The sequence below is a fragment of the Nicotiana attenuata genome, chromosome 2 (genome assembly GCF_001879085.1).
Source record: "Nicotiana attenuata strain UT chromosome 2, NIATTr2, whole genome shotgun sequence".
NCBI classification, from domain to species: Eukaryota; Viridiplantae; Streptophyta; class Magnoliopsida; order Solanales; family Solanaceae; genus Nicotiana; species Nicotiana attenuata.
Genome location: NC_031990.1, coordinates 8,089,091 through 8,112,434, shown reverse-complemented (window position 1 = coordinate 8,112,434; position 23,344 = coordinate 8,089,091). Strand labels below are relative to the sequence as shown.

General features: G+C 37.7%; 1 protein-coding gene and 1 non-coding gene across 2 annotated transcripts; both read left to right on the top strand.

Moving 5' to 3' along the window:
- LOC109216285 lies at nt 6,435-6,911 on the top strand. Its single transcript, XM_019380434.1, has one exon. The coding sequence runs from the start codon at nt 6,435-6,437 to the stop codon at nt 6,909-6,911; it is 477 nt and encodes a 158-aa protein (XP_019235979.1).
- TRNAW-CCA lies at nt 7,941-8,012 on the top strand. The gene has a single exon. It is a non-coding gene; the product is annotated as a tRNA-Trp (tRNA).

The following is a 23,344-nucleotide window of genomic DNA, read 5'->3' as shown; positions in this document are numbered from 1 at the left end:
TGAAAGAACACTAGTGGTTTTTCTTTGATAGGGTTGTCTTGTTTTCTTTGAGAGATGGTTAATTTGTTTTGGTGATGGGAAGCAATTAGTTAGTGGGGGTATTTATAGTTGGAAATGGAAGGGAATTAAAGTGGTGTAACTTTATTTTATGGAGGAGCAACTAGCTAGCTAGAATATAATTACCCGTAGACTATAAAATAAGAAAAATTAACACGCAATGAGAATTAGTGCTAATCTCGTAAAGGATTTATATGGAGTAGAAGTGAATCCTTTGGGATCACTGAAAGATATTGTCTTTATGAATAATTTCAAGACAAAACTCTTCAGAATCTTGAAAGGTTTAAAAATGTGTGAAACGACTGTTAATATAATTAATTATTGAGGTATAGATCAATGCTTGTGGATGTGGCAAATAGGGGTTTAGTGGGTTTATCTGGAATGTCCAATCAGCTGTTAAAATATGGCATGCACTGCAATTTTAACATATGACTATATCCATAAATTTTACTTTGTGAGAGTTCAAGTGGAATTGATGGACCCTAAATCTTTAGATTATTTATCCCAGCTTAAATTCAAGAAGATAAGATAAATGCGTGTTATGCTTGTGGTAAACCTTTTTATTTGTTTACTATAAAGTTAATTATGTGCGTCCGTAGACATAGAATATAAAATCTTAATGTATGATGATATTCTACCTATATAATAGGGCTTTCAATTTTATTCCATCTTGTTGAAATAATATTATGACAATCATATAAAAGATTGAAAATTATTGTAACTAAGTTGAAACTAAGTCGAAAATTCTAATTAAGCTTAATTAGAACTAATTCATACAACATTGCATGAATCAATGTGCTTGGACGTTATAACCCACAGAAATTAATAGCCTGTTTGGCCAAATTTCTTTCGAGGTAAAAGTATTTTTTTTTTTTATAAATTAAAGTGTTTGGCCGAGCTTTTGAAAGAAAAAAGTGCTTTTGAGGATAAGCGGAAGCAATTTGGAGAACAGAAGAAAGTAGCTTCTCTCTAAAAGCACTTTTGAAAAAAATACACTTAGAAGCAGTTTTTTAAAGCTTGGCCATACACTAATTGCTGCTCATAAGTGCTTTTTAAATGAATTAGCCAAACACAAACTGCTTCTCACCAAAAGTATTTTCGAGAAAAGCAATTTTGAAAAAAACCGCTTCTCAAAATAAGCTGATTTTTGCAGCTTGGCCAAACGGCTATAGATCCCACTCCATGCAGCTGAATGGCTAGTGGAAAGGTAGTCAACTTTTGCGTGGGGCCCATGTTTCTCTTGGCATAATTAAGTACCACCCCTAAAACAAACCCTTAAAATCTATTTGTAAATACAGCAGTCTACCATAAACATGTGTACTTATGAATGGGATATTCATTAAAATACAGAAACAACTAATCTTTGAATCTTTGATAAGATTCTCACTCTTTTAGTTCCAACTCAAAAGCCCTTATATTTATATGCGCACAATCACATAGATAAATATCCATTGGGTTAAGAAGATCAACTAGTTGGCAAGTAGATCTATGATCTTAAATTTAGAATTAAAATAAATAACACAAAAAAGAAATATATGATAGATTAAGAAAAAGCAGATGATGAAGTCATAAAATAAAAGTAATAATACTTGAACTTAAATTTCTGGCCGGGATTCTTGCTTATCAATTTGGATCACTACCTTCCACTATAGAAATCTAGTACTTATAGTATATGGAAAGTGTCCTAAGAGACAACCTTATCTCTTAAGAAAGAAAAAGAAAGAGAGACCAGGCCACTGTCTTGAAATACTTTAAAAGTGAGGGATAAGCCAAATTGTAATTTAACCAACAGTGATGCCCTACCTTATAAAGTTGTAAAAACAAAAATTAAAATGTGGTCTTAATAATGGGATATTGAATAGTGGGCTTTGTAATTTATCTTTCTTATTAGGTAATTATTTCACTTATTGCATGAGGGTACTATGATTTCCATTGTTTTTCAAAAATAACATTTTAATATATATTTGGACTATTTGCCTCTTTTTAAAGTTGGATTTTGTTATAGCAAAATTAAAGAATTAAATAAAGATTTTGGCTTTACAACTTTAGAGCCCTTTGGTTGAAACACACGGGCACAAATTAACACATGTTTAATGACTTGCGAAACTTATGGTAAATGATAGAAATCAAGAGAGGATGTAGAGAGAGAAAGTAGAGAGAGAAAGTCTGGCGAGTGTGAAGCAAGGCAGCTTACAGACGCCATTAACGACCTAGCTCTATTCCTTTACTACAATCCTCAAATAACCTACTGAATTCACTAAGATGACGAGAGTAATTACGCCGGAAAGTGGAATACCACAAAAATTAGAACCGATGCAACTGTTACATTGGCTCCCTGGCATGGGAAGTGCTCCAACGGTAATGCAAGATCCACCAGAAGTAGAGAAGACGTCCATGCAACCGGAGGAAGTGACGATGTACACATCAGCAAGGAAATTGACATATTCAGCTGGATCTCAAAAGCAGACTATGGCGGAAGCAGTAAAAGGGAACAGAACACAATCACAGGGCATGCAATTAAAATTCTATCCACCGATGGTGCAGAATGGCGTGAAAATAGCAAAATTGAACACGAAGGAGATAGATCTGCAAGTCCAAAAAGAAGACAGCTCTAATAGGGTATGTATTGGGTGGAAATCCATCATTTAAAGATATGCTAAAATTTGTTTACGGTGTTTGGAATTTTGTTACAACTCCAACAGTATTAGAGCATGATGATGGTTATTTCATTTTTAAATTCTAATCTATGGAGGATAAAGAGAGGGTTATGTAGCAGGGACCGTATACAGCTAACAATAGGCCTATGATTCTAAAGGACTGGGATCCAAATTTCCAGATCAAAGAAGAATCTATGAGAATTGTACAACTGTGGGTCAATTTTCCAGGTCTGTCTATCCAATGTTGGACTGAGGAAAACCTAGGAAGGATTGCTAGCCTTCTAGGTAAGCCAATTTGTACTGATAGGCTAACTGCGGATTGTGAGAGGGTCTCCTATGCTAGAGTTCTAATTGATATGGACATCACACAGCCTCTACCAGAGGAAGTCCACATTGAGATACCTGGTCAAAAAAGCTGGATTCAAATGGTGGAATTTGAGTGGAAACCAAAATTCTGCCTAGAGTGTAACAACTTTGGGCATGAGAAAGGAAAATGCCAACAGATGGAGGAACAGAAAGAAGAAGTCAAACAGAAAAGAAGAAGAAAGAAGAGGAAAATGATATGGAAGACAAAGGAAGTAAAGGAACAACAAACAGATAATACTGCACAGGAGGAGAAACAGGAGCTAGACAAAGGCAAGCAGAAGATGAACACACAAATTTTGAAGCATAAGGAGATCAATTATGAGGAGCTAGCAAATAGAAACAGGTTTGCACCACTGATGATAAAAGAGAAGCCACCTGAACAGACTATGCATGCAGATACCAGAAATGAAGCAGGACAAAGGAGCCTAAACAGCACTCCTAATGCTTAACCACCATGTTCATCATATCTTGGAATGTGAGGGGACTGAATAAGTCCCACAAGCAGTGAGAAGTGAGGAAATTCTTGCTGAGAAACAAAGTGGATATGATAGCTTGCCTTGAAACAAGAGTCAAAAAGCAGAAGGCAAAGGATGTTCAAAGGAAAATAGGCAATGATTGGAAAATTGAGGACAATTATGAATATGCACCAAATGGGAGGATATGGCTAATGTGGAAGGAAGTCAATGTCAATGTAACAGTACTGGAGAAGACAGAGCAACTGATTCATTGTTATGTGCAAGATAAGAATTCTGTTTTCACTTGTTACATAACATTTGTTTATGGATTGCATACTGTTCAACATAGACAATCACTATGGGGGAAACTAAGAAGTATACAATTGAATGATCCTTGGCTTATAATAGGAGATTTCAATAGTGTACTAAATGTTGATGATAGAATAAATGGTAATCCTGTACAACAATCTGAAGTAGTAGATTTCCAAAATTGTATTGAAGATATAGGAGTAGGGCAGATTACCAAAAGAGGGGGTGACTTCACATGGTGTAACAAAAGAGATGCTGAAGTAAGGATATATAGTCATATAGATTGGGCCTTTGGGAATGCTGAATGGTTCAACCTATACACTGGTATTGAGGCTCAATACATGCTTCCTGGATGTTCAGACCATACTCCAATAATGATAAGTACTGAAGTGCAGAAAATGAAAGTCAACAGACATTACAGACTGTTAACTACTGTAATGAAGCGGACAGAATATAAGGAGATTGTACAAAGAGTATGGGAACAAAGAAGTGGAGGAGATGCTATGTCTACAGTCTGGAGAAAATTGAAGCAGATTGAGAAACAGACCAGAAGTATACAACATGAGCATTCATCAGTGGATAAAAGCTAGACAAGATGAGAGAAGAGTTGAATCAGATTCAAGGAATGTTAAATAAAGATTATTTTAATGCAGAACTGATAGAGGATGAAAGGAAATGTCTAGCAGATATTGAGAAGTGGGAAGCAGTCCAAGAACAAATATTAAAGCAGAAATCAAGAGCTACATAGATCCAACTAGGAGACCAAAATACAAAGTATTTTCATGCCTGTATGCGAGCTAGACAAGCAAGAAACAAAGTGAGCTGCATTTACAATGATACTCAGGTGAAGATCACAGAACCAAAGCTGATTCAATAGGAGTTCATCCAATTCTTCAAACAGTTACTGGGGACAGCAGCAGACCAAATGCCAGGAATTGATCTAACTATAGCAAGAGACGGGCCATGCTTGACAGTGATTCAACAGCAGCAACTAGTAGCTCCAATCACTAATAAGGAGATCGGCCAAGTAGTGAGGAACCTGCCTAATGATAAGGCACCAGACATTGATGGATATCTTGCAGAATTCTTCAAGGAGTACTGGTCAATCATAGGGCAAGAAGTAACAGATGCTGTGCAGAATGTTTTTCAAAAAGGAAAGCTAATGAAGGAGGTTAATTGCACAACTGTCACATTGATACCAAAGGTAAAAATCCCAGTCTTGTTAAGGAGTTTAGGCCTATTGCTTGTTGTTCAACACTATACAAGATCATAGCTAAACTCTTAACAAATAAACTGAAAATGGTGGTGGATTACCTAGTTGGACCTGCTCAATCTGCTTTTATTGAAGGAAGAAATATACTAGACAATGTGATAATGGCACATGAACTAATCAAAGGATATACTCAAAAGAATGTATCACCTAGGTGTATGATAAAGGTGGACATTAGGAAAGCCTATGATTCTGTGGAATGGGGTTTTCTGAGAACAGTATTAATGGAGTTTGGTGTGCCCTTTACGCTAGTGGAACTGATTATGACATGTATTAGTACAGTAAGCTACTCACTACTGTTGAATGGAGGTCTCACCGAGAAGTTTGAAGCAAGGAAAGGCTTAAGGCAAGGGGACCCCATGTCACCTTACCTGTTTGTTCTAGCCATGGAGTACCTCAATAGATCTCTAAAAGCTCTGACAAGAATACCAAACTTTAATTTGCATCCTAAATGCAGGAAACTGCAGATTGTCCACATCTGCTTTGCAGATGATCAAAGCAAATGATCTTCTTATGTGTTGCAGGGCTGATGAAATATCCATGAAGATGCTTATCAGATGTTTCCAACAATTCTCTAAAGTCTCAGGATTGCATGCTAATATGGATAAAAGTTCATTATATATAGCAGGAGTAAAGAAGGAATTCAAGGATAAAATGTTAGCTGAGTTGCAGTTATCAGAAGGGATCTTACCATTCAAATACTTGGGAGTACCATTATCTGCAAAAAAGATCAGCATACAACAGTGTATGCCCTTGGAGAAAAAAATTGTGGACAAGATTAGAAGCTGGACCTCTAAGTTTCTTTCATATGCAGGCAGACTACAGCTCATCAAGAGTGTCTTGTTTGAAATGCAGACATATTGGGCTCAAGTGTTCCTCATCCCTAAGAAGATTGTAAAGATGGTTGATAGCATATGCATGAGGTATCTGTGGACTGGAAGCAATGACACCACCCAGAGAAATCCTATATCCTGGGAGACTTTGTGTAAGCCAAAAGCAGCAGGAGGACTAAACATAATCAACTATGAAGCATGGAACAAGGCAGCAATAACAAAGCTACTATGGGCATTAGTGAATAAGAAGGATAAACTGTGGATAAAATGGATACATGGCCAATATATAAAGAAGCAAGATATAGCAAGTATGGAAGTTCCTAAACAAGCTAGTTGGCTTGTAAGGAAGATATTCAATGCAAGAGAATGGTGGGAAAATGACATGCAAAGAATGCAGGTCTGTGTAAAGAAGGGGAAGTTCAGCATCAAAACAACATATGTAAAAAGCAATCCAGAATGGCCAAAAGTGAGATGAAAATCCATAACAATGATCAATGGTAGTCTGCCAAAGCAACAGTTCATAGTGTGGATGGCAATGCATAGAAGATTGACAACAGTGGATAGATTGTTAAAATGGGGAGTTCAGGTTGAACAAGGATGTGTTCTATGTGAAAGAGACTTGACTGAGACTCATGAACACTTATTCTTTGAATGTTCATACTCAAAGAAACTATGGGAAAGCATGTTAACATGGCTTGGATATCACAGAAGAACTCAAGACTGGGAAGAAGAAGTTAACTGGTTAATCAAGAATGTGAATAACAGAAACCCAAAGAAAGCCATAATAGGAGTTGTGTTTGCTGCTGTGATGTACAACATATGGATCGAAAGAAATAGTAGAAGATTTCAACAATGCAAGAAGACAGTTCAAGACAGCAAAGGACATTGTTGTCCAAATTCATGTTACCGGACAAAAACAACAAAAATGGAAGCCACTACTGAAAAAGTTAAACAACTATCCTAGTTGTTTATAGAATAGTTATATGCTTTATAATAGAATAGCAACAGAAGAGTTGTATAGGAAATTGTAAATGGTTTTTTTTATTTTGAGATCTGCTCCAAAGTCCATAGAGAGCAGATGGTATATATTTGCAAAAAAGGTTGGAATAAAAGTTTTACTTTCGACCAAAAAAAAAAAAAAAAAACTAACACATGTTTAGGCGAAAAGATAATCCCTGCTATTATCTTAAAGCTGATTAATGAATAGGAAGTGTAGCAATCCAAACCTTCTACACTCAACAAAGAAAGATTATGACAATTGACAGCCGTAACAATAAAGTATAAAGTGAAAAAAGATACATTAATTAACACTACATGAACCTAAATGCATATCATGTCTGTCAATTTAATCTCCAAATTAAAGTTAACCGTACGTTCTTTTGGCATAAAATACTGGCAAGTTAGGCCACAGTCAAGTAGCAGTTTAAACCACACATATAATGTGTAGACACCGCAACTCTTTTAATTCAATTATTTACTCTAATAAGTAATTAATTAGTGGTTTGTTTTCCTTTTGTTTGTTCAAACAGTAGTTGCGAATTTAATTTCTATTTATAAGATTTTGCAGATTTCCTCTCCATAATTTAAAGGAAAACAAAGTGAAACTAGCATCACCAAATTTTAATTAAGAAATTTGAGTGTTCACCCACTGCAAATTCTATTTTATTAATCTAATTATGTCCTCATTCTCCATTTAATATTTGTCATCCCGTGAGGCGTCTCATATATGCTTCTATCCACACTATGACTCCATGAGTTCCAACTTTCCTTTCTTAATATTATATAAAATACCTCCTTCCCTGCTCAAAATATTTGTACTTTTTTCTCCTCTTTTTTGTGAGATATTGTTTTAATATATGATTTTCATTCCAGAAAAATTTGCACGTTATCTATTCAATTCGCCGTCGCAAAAAAAAAAATGTAAAATAAAACAGAAAAGAGAAAAAGAGGCTTAAAGATATTATATGGATTCGTGTAACAAATTTCACAACAAGGATCCGTGGCGCAATGGTAGCGCGTCTGACTCCAGATCAGAAGGTTGCGTGTTCGATTCACGTCGGGTTCAATCTTCCCGAACTATACGGTCCATCATTTTTTGTTTTTGTTTTTACTCTTCTTCATTTTCATTCCTTTTCAGTTTTAAATAAAACTCTGTTATTTTCCATCGTCATAATCATGGACTCCATGCCCTCTTGTTACAAATTTAATCGAGTTTACCTTTTATATATATACACAATGTCGTTTACCAAAATAATCTTATAATATCTATCTATATATAATTAGTATCCGTACCCGTGCATTGCGCGGAGAATATTAAATATAATTTTTTCATACCAAAATATTACTTTAAAAATATGGTAGACAAAAAGGAGCATATAAATAGTATTATTTTATGAACATGTAAATGCACTGTCAGTATATTGTATGAACATATGGAATAGTGAATTGCATCACATAGCCTTATAGCAACCCTAGGGAGTCTCTACAATTTACTGTTTTCACATAGGTCTCTCAAATGGTGTTTGAGTATACAATAATAGTCTTCTTTATTCAATTGCAATTGGTCTGTGAATCACTTGTAAAAAAAAGGGAGAGTATTAATTATAAGTAGTTAAACTTTGTATGAATTTTTGAACACAGTTGCAGGGAAGAAACTTTGTATTATAGTTCCATTGTATAAGTACAATTTATGAGGAAAAAATGATTATCCTATATTCATATTCACATGCTCATAAATAGTCCTAATAAAATTTTAATTTTTAGAAAAGATATGCAATGTTCTTTTAAAGTGCAAAAGTTTCCTAAAATGAACTTATCTTCTCTTTACTAACTGATGCAATCGGAGTATCAGTATCTCAACCAAAACCTGAAATAGCATAAAGTGAAACAAAAGTAGAACCATGAAAATGCTCCTCTAAGGGTTGCCCCGCGATCATAAGCAAAAATTTGGAAAATAGTTGAAAAATTATATTGTTCATATCTTAACATTGTTTAGACAAATACAGCACATATACACCACTTGCAAAGGTTTTTTAACCATTTTAAAAATATATAATCATGTTATTTCCTATATATCCGCCACTGCTTCATACCATTAAAATACTTCTCCCCACTGATTTTATACGATTTTTAACAGAAAAAACGCATTAGGAATAAAAACTTACAAAAGCTTCTCTTTAAAATGTTTTTTATCCAACTATGTTGGCCATAGCGCTTTCTCAGTTTGTAAATAGCCTAATAGTAGTTGTGCAAAATGCATGCAATTAGGATGAATGTAAGAGTCATCCAAACCTAAATTTTGTCTAGCAACAGAGTGGTTGGATAGGAAATTACACCAATTGCATAGTCAGACACATTCCAAACAAATAATTGTTGCTAATATTCCCTAGAAATGATTAGTTTTGGCCTGTTTTTATTTTGAAAGAGTAAATATGCGATCTTTGAGCAAACTATCAAATGCATTACATTAATGTTTAAAATGAAAAAGGATTCAACTTGTAGTAATTTTTATATTTTTTCACTCAAATGGTATGTTGCAAGAACAGGACCCTCTTCTATACACATACCTTGAATGTCATCATATTGAATAATGAAACTTTTCCACCAGCAGCTGACATTACATAAGAGTCATTCTTTAAAAAGGGCTATGCAAGGAACAACCTCTTTCAAATTGACACCTGAGACATCATTAGCCATAAGAAGACCACTGTTCGGTTGCCAATGTTATGGAACAACATTAGCAGTGGCCTTTAAGACCCCAAGACATTTCAGAAATTCGTTTGCACATTTTTAATATAAATATGTAGCTAAGACGGCTGTTAGTTAATCCTTATTACCTTACCACTTGGATTTGCTCATTGACAGCCCACTTCCCCAGCTTTTGAGTAACCATTTGAACCAAGTGCCAGGACACCAACACCAGAATTTGTATAAAGAAGTCGTGCAACCTAAATACAAGTGCCAGTTGAAGGATTACATGTTGAATCACATTACAGAAGAAGTGCACACAAATGAGATAACGTACCTTGTTACTTAAATCTGAGCTCTCAGGCATTGTAAACATCAAGCATTTATCTAATATTCGTATCTGCGTGTTGTATTTTTTTATCACAACAGCAGATAAGTTGCTATGCAGCACTTCATGTCTGGGAATTTACCCTATAAAATATGATAAAAATTAGAAGAATGGCCTTAAATATTGATATTGAAGAGCAGCAATTTAATAATATTAATATATACATATTTTTATAAACCAATAACAGAGAATCACAAACTGATTAAAAAAGTTATCCAAAAGTACAACATACCTATTAAACACATTAATACATTCAAGTCATATGGAAATAGACTTCTCCCTTATAAATACAGCTAGTGAGAAAAGGACCTAGAAGTTTTCTTGTGCAGACCATAGGGAATGGCAGCAACTATAAGTTAAGTAATAATACGCATAACATTCAGCTCATAAATTTTAGAAGCGAAAATTATAAATAGGGAGCTAAATAAGCACATTCAGATCTTTAGAACCTTATGAAAAGTCTGAATACAAATTCTTAAACCGAGTAGAAGCACTCAACCATTACAAAGTTGTACCGTTAGTCATAACCTGACCAACGATATCTACAAAATTAAAAGTTAATCACAAAATTTTAATAAACGTAGTATTAGAATTAAATGAAAAAGAAGAATTACCGAATAATTCTGCCTCATCGACATCATGTTGATTCGTGAATTGGTCAAAAGGACGCAAGTTAAAGATATCCATGTGAAATGTAGGATCAGTAGTTTCCTCAACTATTGTCCTCTGCGTAAATGTCAGCCTCAAATTGTGTGTTGTAGTCTTTAATTTCAAATTATTTGGCCCGACAACAAAGTAGGTCATGCGATATAAGCCGAGTTCCTGTATCTTATTCTTAAAGAACTTTATAACATACTTCCCGATTGAGGCATGTATACGATCACCCTAGAAAATCATATTAATTGTTAGGATGTATTAGATTGGTAAAAATTGTTAATGCTGGAAATTAGTAAATAATTGTCTACAAACATTGGAAAGTTTTTTTGTCAGAATGTGCATATTTTTAGAATTTGCAGTAGCAATAGAGATTATACAATTGTCAACAAATATTGTAACTTCCATTATATTTTTCAGCAGTTTCAGGAGGAAGATCATATTTTGTTTCTCAGATGGATTATATAAGATGTAATATATTGTTAATATTATGTTTTTGCTGGAAATAAGTAAACAGTTATCAATAAGATGTTCACAAACAGAAATAGAAATAAGACTACACCACATAAATTGGGAGTTTTAAAGTCTATGAACTTCTGTAAACCAATTAAAGAAGTTTTAAATGTTTTGAACTTCTTTTAACAAATTTTAAAAACCGCAGAACACATTAGCATATAAGTTCAACTGCATTAGCATATTTAAATTTTTATTTGAAATAATTTGGAATTATTTTGAACTTCCAAATTAGTTGGAAGTTTGTCCAATAATTGGACATATGTTTAATTTATGAATTGACACTTGGCACAATAATATGACTTTGCTTCTCCTATTCTATATAGATAGATAGGAAAGACAAAGCAATATTAGAACGCCAAGTGGCACAACCAAAATTCAACAAGTGTTAAATTTTAGGACATTCCTCCAATAAAATTGGAGATTCAAAATAATTTAAAATAGAAATTAACTTAATTTTTTTAAACTTTTCCACTTATCTAGAACATGGACTCCCACGTTGGATTCAAAAGGAAACTGGGCATATTTTTTAAAATTATTTATTAAACCTAAAAGTTCAAAAAAACTTTTTACTCTAAGTCTAATTATTGAATTTACTTTCTCAAACGTTGCGGGAATGTAGTGAAATAGTTTTAAAAAATTATTATACATATTTGATACTGTATTTTTTAAAATTATTTATTTAACATGAAAATTCAAAAAAAGAAAATTACTCCAAGTCTAACTTATTAAATATACTTTTTGAGACGTTGCTAGAATATAGTGAAATAGTTTTAAAAAAATTATTATATATATTTGATACTGTATCTTATCATAGAAAAGAAGACACGGAAATAAGCTTAATAGCTTATTTGGGGTTTCTTTAAAAAACATTGTTTTACATCACCCCAAAATCTCCCATGTTTATAAATCTCCCACGTTTGTTGGCAACGGGAGAAATTTATTCGTTCAGTTACTTTATTTTTTATAAAACTTGGCAATTACAAAAAAATAAAAACTTCCTCGCGTTATTGGAATCAACAATTTTTACAATTCATTTACGAAGAAAAAGTCAAAAAATCTATATCTATGATTTAGAATAGGAGAAGCAAATCAATGAAATGAGCCAAGTGTAGCAACAAAATTCCACAAGTGTCAAATTTTAGGCCAAAATTAGTTAAGTACTTAATAATTAGTTACTCTTTATTAATTTGAATTTAAAATAAATATATCTATAAACTTATAAGGAAACTATTTTAAAAAAAAGAAAAAAAAATATAAATATGTAACTTCAGTGTAGAAATATATAAAATAAGAAATTTTTCAAATAATAATTCATATGATCATGCTATATGCTATATGAATATGATAAAACTAAGGACAAAAACATAGACAATCATTCAAGAAATAAATAAAATATATAAAAATTAATTTAACTTCTTATGTAGTAATCTTAGTAAAAAATTAAAAAATCATAGTAAATACAAACGGGAACAAGGATTTAATTCAATTTCTTATTGAAAATGATACAAAAATAATAATAACGTAGATTCATGACATATATGCTTAGTGGCACAACCAAAATTCAACAGGTGTTAAATTTTAGGACAATCCTCCAATAAATTTGGAGATTCAAATAATTTAAAATAGAAATTAACTTAAATTTTATAAACCTTCCCACTTAACTAGAACATGGACTCCCATGTTGGATTCAAAAAGAAACTGGGCATATTTTTTTATTAAACCTAAAAATTCCCAAAAAAAAATGTTTACTCTTAAGTCTAATTATTGAATTTACTTTCTCAGACGTTGCGGGAATGTAGTGAAATAGTTTAAGAAATTATTATACATATTTGAAACTGTATTTTTCAATTATTTATTAAACATGAAAATTCAAAAAACAAATAATTACTCCAAGTTATTCAATATACTTTTTGAGACATTGCGAGAATATAATGAAATAGTTTTAAAAAATTATTATATATATTTGATATTGTATCTTATCGTCGAAAAGAAGACATAGAAATAAGCTTAATAGCTTATTTGGGATTTCCTTAAAAAAACTTATCTTACATCACCCCAAAATCTTCCATGTTTATAAATCTCCCACGTTTGTTGGCAACGGGAAAAATTTATTCGTTCAGTTACTTTATTTTTGTAACGACCCGACCGGTCGATTTGAGCCCTAGCGCGCCATTCAGCAGTCTGAGGCCATGAGCAGCTTCATTTCAGGTATTGTGACTTATACGTGTGGTCGGAATTGAATTTCGGGAAGTCCAGAGTTAAATTAGAAGGAGAATTCTTATTTTGGAAGCTTAAAGTTGAAAGAATGAACTAGGATTGGAATTTTGAGTAAACGACCTCGGAATCGGGATCTGAAGGCTCCAGCAGGTTCGTATGATGATTTCGGACTTGGGCGTAGCCCGGTTCGGGTTTTGGATAACCCGGGAGCGTTTTGGCGCCTATTGTGGAAGTTAGCATTTTAGAAGAAATTTCATAAGTTTGGCTTGAGAGCATTTCAGTGTTATCGATGTCCGTTTGGGATTCCGAGACTGCGAATAGCTACGTATGGTGATTCTGGAGTTGGGAGCGCGATCGGAAGTGAATTCGGAGGTCCGTAGGTCATTTTGGAGTCATTTGGCTAAAGATAGAAATTTGAAGGTTTTTGAGAAGTTTGACTGGAGGTGGACTTTTTGATATCGGGGTCGAAATCCGATTCCGAAAGTTGGAGTAGGTCCGTAATGTCGAATGTGACTTGTGCGCAAAATTTGAGGTCAATCGGACGTGATTTGATAGGTTTAAACATCGGAAATAGAAGTTTGAAATTCAAAAATTCATTAAGTTTGGATTGGGGGTTGATTCGTGATTTTGGCGTTGTTTGATGTGATTTGAGGCCTCGAGCAAGTCCGTAATGTATTTTGGGACTGGTTGGTATGTTTGGTTGGGGTCCCCGGGGCCTCGGGTGAATTCCGGGTGGCCAACGGATCGAAAATGGATTTTTGAGAAAAGCTGAAGCTATCTGGTTGCTGGTATTTCCGCTTCTGCGGGAAAGGGACCGCAGAAGCGGCCCCGCAGAGGCCATGGAGGGAGCCGCAGAAGCGGAATTGGTCGAAGGCTCGTAGACCGTAGATGCGGTCAAGGATCTGCAGAAGCGGGACCGCATCTGCGGAAGGGATATCGCAGGAGCGGAAGGGGCAGCCAAGGGTGAGACCGCAGATGCGAAATATTGGCCGCACCTGCGGAACCGCAGAAGCGGCAGAGGAGCCGCAGGTGCGTTCGAACTATCTATGGAGTATTGGGCATCAAAATTTGGATATTTCTAGACGAGGAATAATTTTACTACTTGTCTTTCCCTTCTATCCAATGATTGAAGAAGTCGCTGGGCAGATTGTTTTAAAAACGGGGTTGAGTCCATTTCACTCATTTTCTTCACTTCATTGGGCGATTTTTGGAGAGCTTCAAGGAGAGATTTTGTCATCCATGTTAAGGTAAGTTACCCCTACTCATTTCCAAGTTAAATACAAGATTATATCATGGAATTAGACATGAAAATTGTGGGAAAAATTGGGATTTTTGGAAGAAAACCTAGAACTTGATAAATTGGATTTTACCACAAATTTGAGCATGAAATTCGGAGTAAATTATATATTTGAGCTAGTGAAGCTACGGGCAGAGTATATCTTCGAGAAATTTTGGAATCCCGGCACGTGAGCCCGAGGGCATTTTGGTCATTTCACTAAGCGGAGTTGGGAATTTGTATAATTTGAATTGTTAACAAGTATTTGAGTATGTTCTCATTAGTTTGTCGTCAATTGGCTAGTTTTGGTGCGTTGTGCGTCGGTTCAAGCCTTCGGAAGGATGTAGAATGCCGGTTATGAGTCTTCGGAGCGAGGTGAGTCTCCTTTCTAACCTTGTAAGAGGGAATTGTCCCCCTAGGTGAAATAATTGATTATGTGCCCCTATATGTGGGGGCTACGTACGCACGAGGTGACGAGAGTCCGTGCGTAGCTACTATTATGCTATTGTCCGGGTAGATAGGACCCAAAAGCATGTTATACTTGGATTAATTGTGAACCCATGGATAGCCTGAATTGCTCAAATCACATTGAATTAGTAAGTAAATTTCTAAAAGGACTAAACTTCATTTCTTATAGGTTGTTAAAGGAGAATTGGTATTATTTGGATAATTATTCCCCGATAATTCTTAATTGGCTACTTGAGCATGTATTTTATGTGTACCTGCGTCGCATGCATGATTCGCGAGCAGGGTATGTGTTTATTTATGGAACGGGCCGAACGCCTCGGCAGGTTAAATAGATGCATCTATGGTTCGGGCCGTTCGACCCTCGGCAGTGCACAGTTTACATTCCTGTTGGATCGGGCCGTCGCCCCGGTGTGATTTGCGCATGTTATTTGTTGCTTGAGGTTTTTTATAAATGTAAAATTTACCCTTCGTGGCTTGATATAAACTGATAAGATAATAAAGAATAAACCTTGAAAGCCCTTGATTATTTGTTAAAAGGCGTTTACCTGTTTTCTGGCTTCGCGAATTAAAACTACTATATAAATCCATGACTTTCCTCACATTTCTAGAATATTGTTAATTGACCTCTAGTGAGTGTCGAAGTTGGCCATCTCGTCTCTACTTCTTCGAGATTAGGCGGGATACTCATTGAGTACACGTTGATTACGTGCTCATATTACACTTCTGTGCATTTTTGTTGCACAGGTATATGTACCTCTAGCAGCCTACTGGGCGTAGCAGCGCGGATGACTTTGGGACTAGGTGAGCTGCATTATTCGAGGCGACCCGCAGATAGTGTAGTTCCTTTCAGCATTTTTTTATATTTACTGTAACGAGCCGACCGGTCGTTTTGAGTCCTAGCGCTCTGTTCAGCAGTTGGAGGCCATGAACAGCTTCATTTCAGGTATTTTGACTTGTACGCGTGGTCGGAATTAAGTCTCAGGAAGTTCAAAGTTAATTTAGAAAGAGAATTCTCATTTCAGAAGCTTAAAGTTGAAAGAATGAACTAGGATTGGAATTTTGAGTAAACGACCTCGGAATCAGGATCCGTAGGTTCCAGCAGGCTCGTATGATAATTTCAGACTTGGGCGTATGTCCGGTTCGGGTTTTGGATAACCCGGGAGCGTTTTGGCGCCTATTGTGGAAGTTAGCATTTTTGAAGGAATTTCATAAGTTTGGCTTGAAGTGCATTTTGGTGTTATCAATGTCCGTTTGGAATTCCGAGACTGGGAGTAGCTCAGTATGGTGATTCTGGAGTTGGGAGCGCGACCGGAAGTGAATTCGGAGGTCCGTAGACCATTTTGAAGCCATTTGGCTAAAGATAGAAATTTGAAGGTTTTTGGGAAGTTTGACCGGAAGTTGACTTTTGATATCGAGGTCGGAATCCAATTCCGAAAGTTGGAGTAGGTCCGTAATGTCAAATATGACTTGTATTCAAAATTTGAAGTTAATCGGACATGAATTGATAGGTTTAAACATCGGAAATAGAAGTTGGAAAGTTCAAGTTCATAAAGCTTGAATCGGGGTGTAATTCATGGTTTTAGCGTTGTTTGATGTGGTTTGAGGCCTCGAGCAAGTCCGTAATGTGTTTTGGGATTGGTTTGTATGATTGGTTGGGGTCCCGGGGGCCCCGAGTGGATTCCGAGTGGTTAACGGATCGAAATTGGAATTTGGAAGGCTTGAGTGTGTTGCTTCTGTCATAACCGCATCTGCGGTTCTTGGACCGCAGATGCGATCCGAAGCTCGCAGAAGCAGAAAGGGGGTCAGGCCCAGGAAACCGCAGAAGCGGTTCCGCTTATGCGGCCCCCAGACCGCAGAAGCGGTCAACGCCCTTATGCCCAAAGCCGCAGAAGCGGCGAAAAAGTCGCAGAAGCGACATCCGCAGAAGCGGCACTATTTCCGCAGAAGCGGAACTATTTCCGCAGAAGCGGAACTATTTCCGCAGAAGCGGAAATAGCTGGGAGCAGAAGCTTGTTTTAAATCGTGGGAATGAGTCTATTTCTCCCATTTCTTCATGGCTTGGGCGATTTTTGGGGAGCTTCAAGAGAGGATTTTGTCGTCAATGATTAAGGTAAGTTATCCCTATCACTTTTGAGTTAAATATATCAATTATATATGGATTTAAGCATGAAAATTAGAGTAAATATTGGGGTTTTGGTTGAAAACCAAGAAAGTTATAATCTTGGATTTTAGCCACGATTTTGAGTATGGAATTAAGAGAAAATTATGTACTTGAGTTCCTAAGGTCATGGGTAACCTTTATCTTCGAAAAATTATGGATTCCGGGCACGTGGGCCCGAGGGCATTTTGGTCATTTCACTAAGTGAAGTTGGGAATATGTATAATTTGAATTTTTAACAAGTATTTGAGCATGTTCTCATTAATTTGTCGTTAATTGACTAGTTTTGGTGCATTCTGCGTTGGTTCAAGCCTTCGGAAGAATGTAGAATGCCGGTTATGAGTCTTCGGAGCGAGGTGAGTCTCCTTTCTAATCTTGTGAGGGGGAATTTACCCCATAGGTGAGTAAACTGGTTATGTGCTCCTATTTGTGGGGGCTACGTACGCACGAGGTGACGAGAGTCCGTGCGTAGCTACTATTATGCTATTGTCCGGGTAGTCTAGGACTCGAAAAGTATGTTATACTTGGATTACTGTGAACCCATTGATAGTTTGAATTGTTTAAATCACCATGAATTGGTAAAGGAATTTAAAAAGAGAAAGTTGTTTATTTGGATGATTATCCTCGATGAGCTCTTAATTTCCTACTTGAGCATGTATTTTATGTGTGCCTGCGTCGCATGGATGATTCGCGAGCAGGATATGTGTTTATTTATGGAACGGGCCGAACGCCTCGGTAAAAATAGATGCATCTATGGTTCGTGCCGCTCGACCCTCGGCAGTGCACAGTTTACATTCCTGTTGGAGCGGGCCGTCACCTCGGTGTGATTTGCGCATGTTTATCTGTTACTTGAAGAATCGTAAATGTGGAATTGGCCCTATGTGGATTGATATAAACTGATAAGATAATAAAGAATAGACTTTGGAGCCCTTGATGTATATTGAAGGTGTTTACCTGTTTTCTGGCTTCACAATTAGAACTTCTGTATAAACCATGATTTTTCTCGTACTTTTAAAATATTGTAAATTGACCTCTAGTGAGTGTCGAAGTTGGCCATCTCGTCTCTACCCCTTCGGGATTAGGCGGGATACTCACTGAGTACACGTTGATTAACGTCTCATACTCACTTCTGTGCTNTTTTGTTGCACAGGTCAATGTACAGTTCTAGCAGCCTACGTGGCGGNACGCTGGCTATGCCAGGTATTCCGCGTGTCGAGTGGAGTGGTACTTTAGATCACACTCCCAGTAGAGTTATCTCTTTTCTTAAAGCTCAGCGAATGGTTGAGGAGGGGTGTGCCGCGTATTTGGCTTATGTGAGAGATGTTAGTGTTGATACCCCTTCTGTTGATTCTGTTCCAGTGGTACGGGATTGTCCCGACGTATTTCCAACTGATCCTCCGGGCATGCCGCCTTTAGGACTCGATACGGTCATTACGAGTTCCTCGTTATGTCTTTTGGGCTGACCAATGCCCCCGCAGCTTTCATGCACTTGATGCACAGTGTATTCAGGCCACTACTTGGAGGTTTGCATATTCTACGGTTATGAGAATTCACCTAAGGGTTGCTATAGTTCTCCTGAAGTGAGTTAAGTGAAAAGCTTTTAAGTGATGAAGTGTTAGACAATTTGCGGTTCCGAAGCTATGATGAAATATGTGGCATGTTATGTGCAGTGAGTGGTATGGGATTCGAAGTAAAGATCAAGTAACAGCTCGGTGTGGACAGAGATGTCATGAGCTCGGATGAGCAAGAACAAAGGGTGGGATGTTTAAAGTAAGTTGGTATTGTCTTCAGCGTCACCTGAGATCGATGTGTTGTGAAAGAGGCTTTGCATCCTGGTTAAGGATTCTTGATAGCTTTTCAGCGTTAGTGCGGCCGATGGTTTAGATGTGCGAACCCGTTATTCATTTCGGAAGATTTTGGGAGCGTGTCCCACGGGAAGATTGTATAAGTGTGCCATGTAGTCACTTGATTGATTAAAGATTTAAAAAAAGTATGAGGATTGTGGTAATATTATTAATTTGAAAATTTATGCCGGGAGGGCACTCTGTTTGTTGGGTTGTGAACTGAGGAGGTTGCTCCGGTTACGACGGTTGTTCGTATGTGTTATGGGGAAAAGGGAGTTCTATGGTCCTTTGAAAGGTGATTAGTCAAGTTGGTGCAATCAGAAATCGATTTGAGATCAGTGGATTGATTTATATGTGAACAGGGCTTTATATCAGGCCAGTTGTGTTCGTTTCAGCGGGCGTTCCTTATGGAGGAACAGTCGGGGTGTTATTTTGTCATCAGCTATTCCAGGTAATGATGTATTACGCCGTATGAGTTATGAGACGGCTTGGTAATTTTTTTTTATATGTTGAAGTTCCGCGTGGCGATGATGTCATATGAGCAGAATAGCTCTCGAGATTCAGATCTTGTATCGCACCCCAGTTGTGCCCGAGTTTGTGGATTATAGCGTTATATGTCTCCCCAGGGAATGGTGTTATACACTTAGCATGTTTATGACTGATGTTTAGTATCTTGTTGTAATGAGCAATTTAGCTCGATGTACATCTCCTTATGCGAGCTCCATGTGTGGATCGGGTGGCACGCTGCCACGGGTATGTTATTTGGATCGGGTGGCACGCCTCCATGGTTATGATTGCTCGGATCGGGTTGCACGCCGCAACAGTGTGATGTTCAGTACGGTTCCCCATATATGTTTATTGTGTTCTGTTTCCTATTTTCTGGAGGAAGTCATATTAGCTGTGCGCCCGCGTCGCATGCACGATTCGCGAGCGGGGTAATTGAAATTTCTTTTCAGAGTTCATTTTTCCTTTTTGTATCGCATTCTAATTGGTAGCCTATTGGCGCATTGTGATGCCATATGAGACCTTTGGTTATGTTGGGGTGGCTTATTGTCTGAGCATTCGTACTGGGTGAGACGAGATTGTTGGATTTAGGATCAGTGCAGTCTGATTACGTGAAATATATTAAGAGGCAAAGATCATTAATTGGTTCAGAATGAGGTAATGTCTCTTGTTAGGAGTATAGACTCAACGATTGGTTGACTCGGCAGTCGATTATGAATTTTCGCACATCTCTCCGTTGTGACGGCATTGAAAGAGTTAGAGTGAGACCTGTGTATGTCATGGGGGCAATGAGAGCATCAGATTCGTGGAATTGACTAAGTCGATCAGGAATGTTACAGTGGGCCGGTGAGTAAGGTGATGCGAGGTGCGAACTTCAGCAAGTTATGCAGCCATGTTTGGGTATAGCGTGTAGCGATTGTTATAGTGATCTTATGTTGTAAACAGGTCGGGCATAGAATTCCGGATGTTGGAATTAGGTCTAAGGCTTATTTGCTTGAATAAAAAGGAATATCTTCAGAATTGATCGAGCTGGTGTGCTCAACTGAGTTGTGGTAGCACGGTAAGGTGCATGAGGAGTTAAACACTGAATCATGGAACTAGAGAGTCTTGGGATCATTTCTTGCCACTGGCGGAGTTGCTTGCAATGATAGTTATCAATCCAGCATTCAGATGGCGCCGTATGAGGCTTATATGGTAAGAGGTGTAGATCTCCGGTGGGTTGGTTTGAGTCGGGTAAGGGCAGGCTATCGGGTACAGAGTTGGTACAGCATACATTGGAAAAGGTTAAGACGATTTAGGATAGACTCCATACAGCCCAGTCTAGACAGAAGAGTTACGCGGACAGGAAGGTTCGTGATGTTCATATATGGTTGGTGAGCGGGTTCTGCTTTGGGTCTCGCCTATGAAAGGCGTCATGAGGTTTGGGAAGAAAGGAAAGTTGAGTCCGAGGTTTATTGGCCCTTTTGAGATCTTGAGGCGATTTGGGGAGGTTGCTTATGAGCTTGCCTTACCTCCCAACTTGGCCGGAGTTCATCCGGTATTTCATGTTTCAATGCTCCAGAGGTATCACGGTGATCCGTCGCACGCGTTGGATTTCAGCTCAGACCAGTTGGACAAGGATATATCCTATGTTGAGGAGCCAGTGGCTATTTTGGACAGGCAGATCAGAAAGTTGAGGTCAAAGAACATAGCGTCAGTAAAGGTTCAGTGGCGGGGTCAGCCAGCCAAGGAGGCGACTTGGGAGACCGAGCAGGATATGCGCAGCCAGTACCCGCATCTTTTCACTACTTCAGGTATGTTCTCTATGCTCGTTCGAGGACGAACGAATGTTTAAGTGTAGGAGCACGACCCGGCCGGTCGTTTTTGGAATTTACGCCCTGATTCCCCATTTACCGCTTCCCCTAAGTTCATTTCTGCTATTTTGATATGCCGGGACGATCGGTGTTAGGATTCGGAGTGTTTTGGGACACTTAGTCCCTAAATGAGAGTTTAAGTGTTGAAAGACGGTCCGTAATCGGTACAGTGTGAAGACAACCTCGGAATGGAAATCTGATGGTTCCGTTAGCTCCGTTAGGTGATTTCGGGGTTGGGAGTGCGTTCGGCATGTTATTTGGAGGTCCGTAGCTCATTTCAGCTTGAAATGCCGAAGTTTGGATTTTTGAAGTTTCCGGTCCGATAGTGAGTTTTTGATCCTAGGGTTGGATTTGAATTCCGGAAGTTGCTGTAGCTCCGTCATGTCATTTGGGATGTGTGTGCAAAATTTCAGGTCATTCGGACGAGGTTTGGTTAGGTTTTTGATCGAAAGCGTATTTGGTTAGAATTTGAAGTTCTTAGGCTTGAATCCTTGATTTAATCGGGTTTCCGGTGTTGTTTGGGGTGTTTTGAGGATTGGTGCAATTTCGAATAAGGTATTAGGTGGTATTGGTGCTTTTGGTTGAGGCCCCGGGGGCCTCAGGATGATTTCGGGTGGTTAACGGGGAAATTTTCTAAGTTGTTGCAGCTGGTATGTTTTCCCTTATGGTATTTTCGCTTCTGCGGTTTGGGAACCGCAGAAGCGGCTTCCTCATCGCAGAAGCGATTATCTGGCTTCCCCTCAGAGACCGCAGAAGCGGTCATCTTTCCGCAGAAGCGGAACCGCTGGAGCGGTCATGCGTCCGCAAAAGCGGAATTTCCCCCTTTAATGAGAAACCGCAGAAGCGGTTATTTTGCCGCTTAAGCGGGACCGCAGAAGCGGAAATGTCTGGGCAGAAATAGGAAATTTCGAGGGTTTAATTTCATAAGTTTGAAAATCAATTTTGAGCTCGGGCAAGGGCGATTCTGAGAGGATTTTGGAGAGGAGATTATTGGGTAACATTTCTATGATCCTTTCTAATTATATTCTATCATTTAGTAGTTAAATCCACCTTTTAAACTCGAATTAAGGATCAAAAATGGAAGAATTTGGGTGAAAGTTTATTGTCTAAACTATTGGATTTTGAGGGAGCATTCGACCTCCGATTTCTGAGATTTTTATATGGTTAGACTCGTGAGAGTACGAGGTTTCTGAAAATGTGAAAATTATTCGATTCCGAGGCGTTGGCCTGAAGGGCATTTTGGTCATTTCACCTAATTTCACGTCGTAGCTTTGAATTAAATAGCAAAACCAGTTGTTTGCGATGTTATTTATGATATGTAAATGTATTGAATAGATTTGGGCCATTTGGAGTCGGATACTCGTGGCAAAGGCGTGGTTTCTAGTTGATTTTGAGCCGGTTCGAGGTAAGTGGCTTGTCTAACCTTGTGTGGGGGACCTTTCCCCTTAGGATTTGATATGTGGTAATTGAGTGCCTTGTACGTGAGGTGACGAGCGCGTACTTGAGCTAATTGTTGAAAAACCCGGTTTTTACTTAATTGAGACTGAGTTTCCTTCATATTTGCCTTGTTTTACTTGTAGCTATAACATGTGTTAGATTAGAAAAGCATGTTTAGTTGAGTTAACTTGCCTAATTGTTTAAGTTGCCTTGATTGTACTACGTGAAGCATACTAGGCTAGTACTACCTGATGTTTGCCTTTTGTACTTCATTTCTGAATATCTTCTGGTTGTGGTTGCGCATTTACATTGGGACTACGGATGTGGGATTCCGGTAGCTCCCCCCCCCCTTGTTTGTTTACTTTGGGACTGCGGGTTCGATTCCCGATAGATCC